Source organism: Scleropages formosus, chromosome 20 (assembly GCF_900964775.1).
Source record: "Scleropages formosus chromosome 20, fSclFor1.1, whole genome shotgun sequence".
Taxonomy (NCBI): Eukaryota; Metazoa; Chordata; class Actinopteri; order Osteoglossiformes; family Osteoglossidae; genus Scleropages; species Scleropages formosus.
Genome location: NC_041825.1, coordinates 8,123,760 through 8,137,532, shown reverse-complemented (window position 1 = coordinate 8,137,532; position 13,773 = coordinate 8,123,760). Strand labels below are relative to the sequence as shown.

At 39.8% G+C, this 13,773-nt stretch overlaps 1 protein-coding gene across 3 annotated transcripts in view; it reads right to left on the bottom strand.

The window, feature by feature from the left end:
- Window positions 1-11,022, bottom strand: part of mad1l1 (mitotic arrest deficient 1 like 1) — a 152,647-nt gene extending 141,625 nt beyond the window's left edge. For all 3 annotated transcript variants that reach the window (XM_018740908.2, XM_018740916.2, XM_018740925.1), the window contains exons 1-9: window positions 10,950-11,022; window positions 8,644-8,825; window positions 8,310-8,450; window positions 7,464-7,643; window positions 6,939-7,063; window positions 6,544-6,625; window positions 5,612-5,742; window positions 5,015-5,129; window positions 3,521-3,582 (exon numbers count right to left, since the gene is read on the bottom strand). In XM_018740908.2, the coding sequence (XP_018596424.1) occupies window positions 3,521-3,582; window positions 5,015-5,129; window positions 5,612-5,742; window positions 6,544-6,625; window positions 6,939-7,063; window positions 7,464-7,643; window positions 8,310-8,450; window positions 8,644-8,790 (983 nt within the window). In that variant the 5' untranslated portion in view covers window positions 8,791-8,825; window positions 10,950-11,022. The remainder of the gene's footprint in view (window positions 1-3,520; window positions 3,583-5,014; window positions 5,130-5,611; window positions 5,743-6,543; window positions 6,626-6,938; window positions 7,064-7,463; window positions 7,644-8,309; window positions 8,451-8,643; window positions 8,826-10,949) is intronic.
- Window positions 11,023-13,773: the final 2,751 nt, after the last annotated feature.

Here is a 13,773-nt window from a genome sequence, read left to right as displayed (position 1 = left end):
AGTTATTTACTTGGGGAGGGGGCACTGCTGGGTAATGTTTCCATTAAGTCAGGTCCCATAATTCAATCAAGACAGAGGAGTGAGTGAGTTTTACAATTTCTCCTCTCATTTCCATCCCTACGAGAGTAATGGGATCGTCGTTCTGGGCCCGACTGACAAGGCACACTGGCTGCGATTGAGTGATGCCTCAAAACGCACTACAGGCTGCAGAGTAAAGACCACACTGCAGGACCTGGCAGGCTTCTGCTGCAGCTGAACACTAACGTATAAATATATCTGTTCTTTCAACAAATCAGTGTTTATACAATAATGTAGTACTATGACAATAACTGAGGTTATCACTACTATTGCAGTGCAGACAAATGGGACAAATTTAAATGGGACTGCTTTAATCTCGGACTTAGCAGGTAAAGTCACCGCCTCACAGCTCCTGAGCGGCTTGGTGGGCGTGGGGTTCGAGTCCAGCTTAGGATGTGTGGAGTTTGCATGCATCCACCCACGTCTGCACCCAGCAGGCGCACGCAGGGAAGGACACCCTGGCACAACACTTCCGTTCCTCCCTTGCCTACAAAAACACTTAAGTGGTTGCCAAGAGTTGGATTCAACTGGCTGGCACTTCCACACACAGGAACATGTCTCAATAGTTCTACCCTAACCCTAAGCAAGGTATGACAACTATATTAAATTAAGTAGTACAGTGTTGGTGAGCTTTCTTAGAACTTTTCTTTTTGAATACTTGCCTAAGTTTTTACTTACTTGTAGTCTTATTACTTTTGTCTCATTGCCTTATCAGCATATTGTAATCATGCAGGTTCATTCATTCCTTCAGAAACTCATGTCAGATACCGTAAGCATACAATTATTTTTGTATACATATTACAATACATTTTGTATTTCTAATCAAAGAAGAAAAAAAACCACATAATATTCATGTGAACAAGATCAATTTGTTATTTCAGGAGTATCCCAAATCATGTACTACGTATGTTCAACACTATAATTTAGGAAGGTCTGCTTTAAGCAAAATCTAGATTGCACATCTGGCAACTAAGTATGTAAATGTGTGCACTGTATAACCAATATCATCAACACTAGTAATAATTACAAAGTTAATTTATTGGACCATTCCAAAGGGATCATTCTTATCCACTATGCTCTGAACTACTGACAAGAGAATGCAGACAGTAGGAGCAGCTATGATTCTTGTCCAGGGAGAACAGCAACAGCAGTGAATGTGCTTCAGAAACTAAGGCTAGTTAGTCTGTTTGACAAACCAATTATCCTCCTGGGCTCAAGATTTTAAGTCTCCACTGTTTTACTGCAGAGACAGAAGACCAACAGATGAGATTGTCAACCAAGTGCATTGAGTTCCCAATGGCAACATGGAATGAAATGAGGTTCAATAAACTACTTTGAGATCAAGTGAAAAGAAAAGAACGTTTGCTAGTTCTTGCACTTTGACATTTAAATGTGCAATGAACTATATGAATTGGTAAAAACCTTCACTGACCAATTATCACATAAATACCGCCGAAAGTGTGAGACAGAAGTATCGATTCAAGCCATCCCCCTGTTTTTGCCGCAAGCTATGTATTGACTTATTTCTTCCCCAAAACATTTTAACAGACTGATAATATATTTAAACATAGGTAATGCGATAAATAAGTTTTTCAGGGATTTTGAAAAAGATAATACCGATTTTTAAGGAGGTAAAGGGCACAGTAGTCATTCTTCTAAATAATCAAGTTTAACATTAAGAAAATTACATGATTGATAAAGACCGAATTTCAAAAGAAACTGTCCTTCCAAATAGAGCATCCAAACAAGGAAGGAGCAGCTCTGGGTGTCACTGTGAGGTATGTGCCTGTCTGTGTGATGTCAGCTTGACATCAAGTCACAATGGGAAAAACCAAGTATATCGCAGCTAATCTTTAATCCCAGAAATTCCGCTCAATACATGAGAGTCTAAGACATGTGCACACAGATCATTAAGCTCAATTACCTAGCAATAAGCACCATTTCACACTGAACATTCAAAGACATGAACACACTATTTAAAAGGCAATATCCCACACTGTATATAATGCTTTAGGAAATGTCACAAGCTTTCATTAATCATTCCATCCATGGCTGAATTATCCATCCAGGCTCTTTTATAAACCCTTAATGAGAGAATGATTGCATATTTCCACATGAGCAGCAAAGCAGATCAAAGACATAACAAATGTTTTTTTTTTTTTCCCCCCCCATTTCTAGAGCTGTCACACTCGGTGTCAAAAACCATCAGAGCGAGCGTTCTGAGAATTCGTCAACGAGAAAGGCGGAAGGTTTCAGATGAATGGGAGTATCTATTCAACATCTCTCAAAGTTAAGAGGACAAAAACGCATGGATATTAGACAAGGGAGGATAAGCAAATAGGGATCCGAGTTGGCCTCTGAGCACTGGTGCGGTATCATGGAGACAAGAATCTGTAATACCCATGCAAAGCCCTTTGATTCAACAGCAGGATAACCTACAACTCAAGTGCGCCATCTAGTGCAGAAGTTCCCAATGAAAGCAGTATCCTTCACCATACTCCACAGCAATGGTGAGCCTTGAGACTAACACTACAAGTGTGGAATTACCGTCTCACGAAATTGCATCACAGAAGAGGGAAAAAAAAATTATGGCAAAGGAAATTCAATCAATTCACTCCTACCCAAGACATCTGAATTAAATATACATATACTCACACATACACTCATATATATTTTCATTCTGCTTTTGGAAGTAAAACATCTGAAACAACAATGACCAGAACACAATGTTTCTGCTTTTAAAATCATCCAGAGTTCTCCTGCGACAGTTTATGATCCAGGCCCACACCCCCTCTCGCCTGGAGTACCGCACCTCCAATCAGAATGATCTTCTTTATGCGCAACCAGACTCCTTCAGCTGATACAGAAGAGAACGTTTCATCTGGCTTTCAACCTCCCCGACAAACAAATGTCACCCCTCTTCTGAGTTCTTTCCACTGCCTTTAAAGTTCTGGCCTATGAGGCAGAAAAGACTTGGGACCTCATTATCTACAGGACATTAACAGTCCCCACATCCCTGCCAAACCAGCTCACGTAGAGCAGCCTGGGCACGTAATAGTCGTTTCCACATGAACGTCTCCATCCAGAGCTTGTTGATGGAGATGTTTTACTATCGCCCCCCACTGGCAGAACAGGCTCCCGATGTCTGCCAGAATTGCTGAATCACTTCCACAGTTCTGAGAAACAAGGCCCAGCATATTAGGCTCTGATCAATGAGGAAAACAATTATGTACATTTTTGTACTTCATTGACACTATGTTAATTGCTATTAATTCTGAATAATCTATGTTTCAATAATCTCAATTGCTGATGTGTCCGGTTTCCCTACATACATACCGTTAGGTGAATAAAATGTGAAGTTTAACTGATTAAAATTGATTTTAAGTAATTACACAGTATGAAAGAACCCAAAAGGAAATAAAGTTATGAAGTATTTTCTTACCTAATGCTCAGGCCAGTTTTTTCACCTAAATTCTCCCAAGCTTGAAGGGCACTGACTTGTTTCTGTAAAAAGAACAGAAAATATTCTACCATAAGAGGTGATGCAAATACAAATAAAAAAAAAAAAAAAGGAGCACCAAGTAATCTATTTTTCCCCAAGATGAAGGTAAAACATTCCTATAAGAAATCATGTAGATGTGTTTGTAAATCTATAAATGCTGTTTAAAAAGCACACATAACAGTATAAATAAGTTGGAAGGACTGATTTGTCTGAATGCAGTCTGATTAAAACAAACCAAATCTGATCCTACAACCCCCTAACCAAGCAACTAAAGAAACATCCTTTTCATGTTACTCAACAAAACTGCTAGGTACTTCTCAGCCAACAGCAAACCTCATCATTTACGATGAAATAATATCTATGAAAAGATTTACACATTTCAAATGAGATCTCATTAACAGTAACTAAGATTCTGATTGCCCAGATCATTACATTTTCATAATTAACTCATTTTGCCAGTTTAAGTTCTTTGCGGTGAATGAGAACAAGAGCTAATTTAAAATCCTGAATAGATTACGGGGGTTTATTTTTCCTCCTCTCACTGCAAGTGCGTAAATTTTTTAAAAAACAGGAAAAAAAAAAAATTGTGATAAATTGGCAAACAGCTTGGTTCACCTTTCTCTACTGGCAGAGGCCAGCTGCAGGCAGACACAGCCTCATCATTAGAATCGCTAGACAGCCTCACTCGCCCAGCACCATTTGACATTAGATCAGAGAACACTGTCGGGTTAGGGCTACCACTGTCAGGTAATGGTTGCGAGAGCAGGCAGGGCCAGTCGCACAAACATTCAAGACAGACTACAGGGGGAAGAGAGAAAAAAAAAAAAAAAAAAAAAAAAAAAAAAAAAAAAAAACTCAGGGCTGAGAGGGATGAGCTCAATGAGCACAACATGCTTCTCACGGTATAACATACACCTGTATCCAGAGGGCACCCAAACCCAAGCCAGTTAAACTGTATACAAACTCAGGAATACCAATATTTAGGGTACCATACAAATACACACTCATGGCACCGAAAAGGCAATGGCAAACACATAGTAATGGCAAGTTCCTTTAAAAAAAAAAAAAAAAAAAAAAAAATACACCTCAGTTAGGAGATGATTTTCATAATATTCAAAAGATGTCACAAACTGGAATAAAATTCCTAGAAATTGAATTCTAATGAGGCTTGTCTATGTAAGGGACAGTTGGTAGTGTAGTGGTTAGAGCTGCTGCCTTTGGGCCTGAAGGTTGCAGGTTTGACTCTCACCTCCCACTGTAGTACCCTTGAGTAAGATACTTACCCTAAATTGCTTCAGTAAAATTACCCACAGCTGTATAAAGTAAGTGTAGGTAGATTCACATAACTTGCTTTGGAGAAAGGTGTCAGCTAAATGAATACATTGGGAAGCGAAGTTACTCCACAGAGTCTCTGAGGTATAACTAGTCCCTCACCTCCTTCTCCAATTCCAGGTTGACCATGTCCTCTTTTATCTTCTCCATGCGCTCCAGTTTCTTCCTCAAACCCTCCATCTCTTCCTTCAATAGACTGCTGTTCTCCTTGGTCTCTCTAGTACAAAGTAGGAATATAAACAAGTCGGAAGAAAGTCTCAAGGTGGCCTTCAAGTTTTTTCAGGTGTTGGTTTTTTTAAAATTCCCATTGAGATGTGAACATAATAATAAAGGGTTAAAGAAAAAGCCAACCATAGTGACAGTATTTATTTTACATATTTTGCTCTTGCCTCCACTAATGCTTTCCCTTTCAAAACATAAAAATCAGGGGGAAAAAAAAATTCTACATTATGTAGTGAAGAAATTGACATCATCAACCTACATCCTCTTTGGACTCCATAACTGGACCTGGAACCTGCTGAACAAATTATCGCAGCCTTGTGTTTGGCTAAAGGTAATGCCAGATTTACCACACAAAACTTATATTGATATATTGGCTCACTGTTAGCCTGTCAGACAAAAGTAAAGCTGAAAGCTGTGTCTCAGCTCGCTAAACAACAGCAAGTCAACAGGAAACACTGAAATCACTTTTCTTCGTACCTCAAGTAGCCGTTCTCTTCACGGAGATGCTTCAGCTCCCTCTCCATCTCCGGGATGTGCGCAAGCTCCGCCCTCATGTTCTGCACAATGATTGAGTCTTGCTCCTGCAAGGCCAAACGCCTCTCCAGCTCCTGGGGGTTTCACCACAGTCAAGGTAGTAATACAATACCAGCATGCAGCTTTACCTCAACTTTCATCTTATCTAAACAGACATTAAAAATGCTAAGAAATGCCACAGCCTACATGTTACTGCAAATTCCCCAGCAAGTGTACTATTTGAAATACCACAGTAAGCCTTAATAATGCACTTGTAGGGATGTACTGTAGGCTCGAACTATGGAACAACAACATGTCAGTAACCAGCTGCAAAGCAGCTTTTCAGTCTCACTTATGACAGATAAGTGTTATCAACTCTATTCAGTTCTGAAACTGAATGTTTTTGGGTAGCCCATTCAAATTCTTATACCTCATCCATTAAATGAAAAGCAAATCATTTGTGAAAACACAACCATCTAAAATGAAAGCTAAACTTGCTTGTTACTGTTATTACAAAGTCTGCATTCAATGTTACAGATATGCTGCTTGGATGAAAGACCCAGCTGCAGAAACATCGAAGCAACAGCAGCACAACCAGGGGAAGCGGACAGGATTTTTATTCCGCATGCAAGGGAAAAAGGGGGGGGGGTTCACTAAATGTCTTGTTGAACTGAATGAACTCTGACGTTTTTTTTATAGACACAAGCCGGGCTCAAACCCATCCTTTATTACCAAACAGTTGCATATATGTATATGACAGCTCGGATGGTGTGCTCACTGGGTTTATTTATTCATTTTGCACACTTAAACTTATTCTAATGAAATAATTGAAAAAAATTGTTCAATAAAGCTGAAAATGTTTTGATGACTAATACAAGGCAAATCAAAAGGCATACTTTAATCTTGAGCTCACTGTCCGAGTGCAGAGACTGCGATGATTGAAGTGTCTGGTACTTCGAAGAAACCTCTTCATATTTCCTTTCAGGTTCCCAAAAACAGAACAAAACAAAAAGAGCTTTGAATTATATGCTGTTAACAAAAATTAAAATTTTAAGATGCATTTCAGTTCTTTAAGAATTTATTAAAAATTTGCTTGCTAGAAGAAAGTCTCAGATGAAGCTGAACTCTCAGTTATAACAAAACAAACAAGTGTGCAAAAGTAAACACAAATGAAGCACAAAAGCAAATACATTATCTGAACAAGAAAACGTAATTCAACGATGAACTCAAAAGGGGGAGGGGGGGAAAAAAGAAAAAAAAAAAAGAATTGAGACTGATAAGTTCTTCATACCTGCGCTGGAGCTCCACCTGTTCCTGCAGGCCTTGGCTGTCAGTGGACAGGGTGATGAGTTGCATCTCTTGGTTTTTAATCTTGTGATTGAGCTCCCGAATCTCATCTCGCAAGCTACTGATTGTCTGCCATGATTCAATAAAACAACACTTGTAAAGATTACCAACAATGAGGACGGTGAAAGGGAAAGACAGAATATCTGCAGAGGCTGATTATCCTAAATAAATGTGCATGATGGAAATCAAACTGTTTCACAACAGCTCACACATGATATGCATTGTCAGTAGCTGTATAGTCCTTAATATTCACCGTGTCCAATTGCTTAGACCCTGACAATATCAATGAGGAAAAAGAATTTGAATTTCCAATGCAGTAAGAGACTTCAAGCAACATCTTTATAGGCAATAACTATTTCAGTACACAGTGAGAAATGAAAACACCTGCCAGTGATGTTTACAGAATTTCCAAGTATTCCAGCATGGCTGGAATTAATAACCTAGGCCACTGAAAGTCTGTCTGTGGTACCTCGTTGGCCTCTGAAATCTTGGAATCCTTCTCTTCTAATCTCTTGTTCTGGCCCTCAAGGCTCTTCTTCAGGGTCTTGTTCATATCCATTTGCTCACTAAGAATCTTAGCAGTCTCAGTCTCCCGGTCTTCCAGCTTCTTGATGCGGCTGAGCAGCTCCTGATTGCGGTCCACTTCCCGCTGAAGGGTTAGGAGAGAACAAAGTGACACGAGAGACATGACTAGAGAAAACTCAGGTTCAAGCCCAGCATAACACAGTAATATAGTCAATGGTGACCTGATCTAGGGCTCTTGTATTACTTCAGGGTAATGTTAAAGCAAATGGGCAAAAATCCATCCATCCACCATTTTCAAAAATAGCACGTACAGTACAGGGTTGCAGTAATCTGGGGGCTTATCCCAGGATAAGCAGGGCCAAAGGCAGGGTATGCCCCAGATGGGACAACATTCTACTGCAGGACAAAAGAGAAAAAAAAAAAAAAAAAAAATTCATAGATGCACTCGCACATTAAGGGCAATTTAGTGTCTCCAATTCTTCTGGAACCCAAATCTTTGGACTAAGAGGATAAACTGGGACACCCAGAGAAAACCTGCAGAAATGCAGGAATAATATGTAAATGTCACAGAACCATAATCAAAAATCAAATCAGAGCCCACATCCCAGGAACTGTGATGTACCAGTGGTACCTACCAAACCATTGTTGGTGTATGTCTGCTTAGGCTTGTTAGAACTACCCATATTTACATGCAAACATATACTTATGTATTATAGGGTAAAACAGGTGCATAAGACAACCAAACAAAAATCAGGGCTTCTTTATGTGCTTTTTGGGCTTCAGCACTCACCTCCAAGTCCCTGGCACTGATGTGTGCTGCCTTCTCCAGCTCAATGCGGGCACGTTTGTGACTGAGCTCCATCTGCTGCTTCTCCTGGGCCATCTGCAGAAGGTGCGTCCTGGAGTGGATCTTTTCAGCTGCATCCTCCAGCTACAGGAAACAATTTATCAAACAAACTTTATGCAAACACTATTAAAAAAAATGAACACATAGTTCTATGTACAGACATTAACATCCATCCATCCACCCACATACAGACACTTCAAAAATCATGTTAAAATATTGGGGATCCAAAGCACATAGGATTTACAATTACTAATTCATTTATTAATGCATTACAAACCTCAATTCTTTGCATGTACTGCCTCTGGAGATCACCTTGGGCCAAATCTGCCTCAGGCAAAGACTGAGAGGTCTCAGGTTTTGAAATGAAACTTTTGAATGACTTTAAAGTCATAAAAACAGTGGTTTCATCATCCATAGTGTCCATGTTGTTCCAGATGTTTCTGAATTGACCCTCTGTCACTGCCAAAAGAATAAATATGCCAAATGTCAACAGCATTATGTCTCAGTTATTTTTAATTCACAAACTAGGTTCCTACCAGCATTCAAATGACCTTTTCTAACACTTTTCCCCAGAATCCAAGTAGTATGAGCCAAGCTGCACAGAGTGAATAATTAGATACCATCTTACAAGTACAATAATAATTACATCAAATGTAATACCCAGGACCCACTGCTCCGTGGCACCAAGCAGTTGAGGCATCAGTTTCACCTTACGCAACTTTTAAGGCACCTCCAGCACATTTCTTAAACGCTAAAAAAATGTGGAAGTATCCATCTGTTGAATAGTTTGTCTAAAAGACTGCAGGGTAAACAGCTGGTGACTCACACAAACAGAGAAAAAAATAAAAGGAGTAATAAATAAGAAAATAAAACTACCAAAAAAGTCTCAAGATGTGTGCAGCCCGCAGTGACTGACATTGTCCTAGTCAGCCTACTGCATTCTGACGCCACAGTAAACACTCTAGGGGTATCCATGTGTTTTCTGGTGCATCTATCCATTATTAATAACTGTCCAGTGGAAGACTGTGGTTAGGAGCCTAACCTGGAAATACAGGGTGCGAGGTGGGGTATACCCCATTTAGGGTATTAGATTTAACAAGAAGCATTCCTTCTCATCTGATATAATAGGTATGCAATGACCAATTCCACATGTTGCTTTAGAGGAAATCATGTGTGTAGTAGAAACACAGAAATAGAGTAGGTGCAAAAATAAGTGAACCCAAAGTTGTATTTATTAAACTCAGTAGTCAAGTAGAATCAGGTAAATCATTTATTATTCAAGTTTATTTTAACATTTAGTTTAATATTAGTTGTAGTTTAGATTAAGATAAGTTTATTTTAATATTTTATACAACAATAATCACCACCTCTATAGAGTTCATGTACATACTTCCACGCAGCAGGACTAAGATAGAGAAGCACCACGAAGCAAATCGTTTAGCTATTACTGGCTGGCCAAATATTTTGAGTTTACCACCTCATTACTAGTTCCAGTGTAATTAACCTGCTGCACACAGGTGGTTCACCGCATATCTTAACAGCAGGATCAGTTTATCACATGTGCTTTAAACAGTATAGCTCAGTGTGTGTTAACACTAAGAAGCCCCAAGTCTTGGAGAAGAGCTGAATCAGACAACAGCACTGTGCCGTGTGCAACAATGGTGAGGGCTGGTGCCTCGCAGTGTCTGTGCTGTGTGTGACTGAACATGGGTTCCATCCCCGCTCATTTGAATATTGTCCTCGTATTCATGTAGGCTGCACCGGAGTGCTCTGGTTCCCTCCCACAGTCCAAAGATGTGTTTCAGGTGAACTGGTGACTTTAAATTGGCCACAGTATGTACGTGCATCAGTATAAATGAATGATTTATATTACTCTGCTGTACAGATGGGTGAATTGCAGTAGTAAGCTGAGTAACAGTGTATGCAGTGTAATTCACCATGGGGGGAAAAAAAAGAGATCAGTTGAATATTAGTTAATCACCAAGTTTCTTTGGAGGAAAGCCTCGACTGAAGGAGTGAATTCAATTAAACCCAAATTTCTCAGCTAGAACAACAGTATATTTCACACCAGACCAAACCGAGGTGTGTTGTTGTGTGTGCGCGCGCGCATTCGTGAGGTGGTTCCATTACAAGCAGCTACTGAAACTGTGAAAGAATAGGAAAAAAAGCTGGCGAATTTTGTTCCTACGTGATTCGCGGTACTTTAAGTTTAATACGTAATGTTGCAGTAAATGAGTAAACAACAAATAAGTTGAAATAAACAAGTCAAGCCTCTCTACTCTCCTCGCCAGTCACAATTCCTTCCTCCTAGTGCTGTTAAATTATGATAAAACCAGTGGTTCAGCAGTGTTGCAGAATAAAGAGTAAAATGTTAATAAAAACACGGAAAATAGAGACTCGTCACGTCGTCATGAGATGATCTACTACTAGTCACCGCGCGTGAGCAGCAGAGCTAGTTGTTGTTGACCGTCCATTGATTGACAACGGCAGCCAAATAGTTATGCAGTTTATGTGAGGAGCTTATCAAACTAAGATTTAAAATGTAACTACTATAACGAGTCTGGTTCGCAGCAGGGATTTTACCTCACACTTCATGATCGGCACTTCCACTACGCTTGGATCTCCCTCCTCGCTGCTGCCCCGGCAAGGCGTCATCGCGAGATTTTCACATTACGGTTTTACCGTAATCTGTCTAGTAGTGGCCACCTTCACAATGTAAGGGACCATCGCGGAGGAACTTTCTTAAAGCTTTTCACTTTTTAAAAACTCTCTTTCGCTTTTATTACTTGTCAAGGTGCGCTGTGTTAAATGTGACATGTACAGTTAGTCTTACTGTATATATGTACATACACACTTTTCATCCAGTTTTTAAGCATTGAATGAAAATACAGGGTGCACATAGGTCTGCATTCAGATTCAACTTGACTTTCAGATTTTTTTTAAGTGACTGATCACTGAAGAGTGTACACTAAACTGCTTGTGCAGAGTTTTCTTTTCAGCCTGTTATTATTCCTTAGTTCTGAGATCCCAGTGATCCCAGCAGTGTAATAAGTTCTGTAATGAATTCTCACTCTGCTCACAGTAAACAGTGTTTCCAGCAGAACCAGGACCCCCCAAGGCCAAATCCAACCTCATAAGAGGTGGCTGCCACATTGCACTCAAAGGACCCAGGTTTGAATCCCCCTCCTGCTGTAATACCCTTGCTCAAGGTACTTCCCCTAAATTACCCCAGTAAAAACTGCCCTGCTGCATAAATGGTCAAGTCATTAGAAGCACCTTAACGTTGTGAATTTCTTTGGAGACGAGCATCAGCTAGACAAATAAATGTAGATAAGAAATATGCCTCTTCCACCTGACACACCCCACACACAACTGAAATCGGGGTTAATATTTTTTCAGGTGTCGCTAATTCCAGTTAAAGGTATCCCGTATCTGCTAATGTGCATTTAACTTAATTTGTTTAACTTATATTGCAACTATTGGTATTGTCTGTGCACCTTGTCGTGACTCTTTGTTCTACGTGCTCGTGTCGCGTCTAAATGTTCCTGTATCGGGTGCTGTACGCGGCTGAATTTCCCCCCGGGGATCCATAGAGGAGGATGGCTGGTAGCGTAGTGGGTTATGGGTTTGAATCCCACCTACAGCTGTTGTACCCTCGAGCATGGTGCTTACCCTAAATTGTTCCAGGAAAATTTCCCAGCTGTACAAATGGGTAAATAATTGTAAGTAAATTAACATTGTAAATTGCTTTAGCTCAATGAATAAATTTATGTATCTGTCCATCTAAAGCTGCTGATCACTCAACAAAAGTACAGCTGAAGGAACCATCTATATGCTGTCCTGATACCCAGAGAATACAGTTCTGTTTTGTATCATTTATCTCACAGTGACTGTCTGGTTCTTACCTACCAAGTGCTCTTTGCGCTCATAATCTGGACATCAGGCGAGGGGCTTTTTTTAATAGCGTTTTCAACGTAAGACACTTTAATTTTCACTTTGATTTTTATTCTTCTCTTGCGTGGGGAAAAACGGTGTGTCTAAACCAACATTTTTGATGCAAAAAAGGCTGGATTGCTTCATTTAAGACAGTTGAAGTATGTCATTGAGGTTTCAAAATGATTGTCCCACACAGGCTGAAAGAACTTGTCCCGAGGAGGGTCGTGGCGAACCGGAGCCTAACCCGGCAACACAGGGAACAAGGCTGGAGGGAGAGGGGACACACCCAGGACGGGACGCCAGTCCATCACAAGGCACCCCAAGCTGGACTTGAACCCCAGACCCACCAGAGAGCAGGCAGAGGTGAAACCCGCTGCGCTACCATGCCCCCCTCCACAATTATCCCATAGACAGCAAATTATTAGATATTATCATGAAATGGTGAAGCCCAAAATGGCTATAAAGTACAGTACTGTGTTAATTTTTTTAAGAATACAGTAATATGTATTGTAATACCTTGCATTATTGTTTATTTGATTCTTAAGTGGGTTTGTTGTTGCGACTTTTGTTCACCCACCATAAATAGTATCAAACTAAGTCAGAAAGTCATCAAAAAGATTCATATTGAAATTAAAATGGTCATTTTTGAGCATGAATTATGTCACATTGGTCAGATTTAGTTCAAGAGTTACAAATGAGTATTACATGTAATTGGGATTTATTAGTCAATTAAGTGTTTTGGGCCTGTTAAGCAATCTAATTTTGGTAGATTGCTTGAGCTTCATTATTTTAGCTCTTTGTTATCTTAAAGGGTAAAGCGACAAAATAAAATGATGTTAACTTTCATACCAGTCCTAACGCCGAATATCGTAACTTGCCCTTCGTATTCATGTCATGTCCAGCAGGCTTAAATTCGGAAGACTATCAAATTCCACAACGATAAAGGATTTCGAAAATCCCCAGCGGACTCCTTGAAGCTACCTGCCTCAGAGTTTGCAGAGACGCTGTCAAGGAGCGCGAGAAACAAAGTCAAGGACCTTGAAAAGAACCGGAAAAAGGCTATTAGCGCTAGAATTTGCTGAGACTTTAAATTTGGCTAAATGCTCCTATTGATCAACCCTCTTGTGCTTAATCTTCAAAGAGAAATTGATTCTCAATAACGTGACAACATAAACACTTTGAGGCAAATATGCAAATTCCTAAATCCTAGTGGTCATACCGACATAAAGGCAGAGTCAACGTTTTTAAACAGTAATTTCGAGGGCGTTAGATATATTTAGATTGCAGGTATTATGTAAATGAAATACACCGATGACATAAAATAGGTATCTTTTATTTCTGAAACCACCAGTTCTCTACATTTGTTCCATATTTCTCTTTTTCATGGGGAGGAGGTCATTATTCACAGTTGTCCCATGGCTCTGGAACATACGTCTTTTCCTTCTTGCTGCATACTCTGTTGCTATAATAA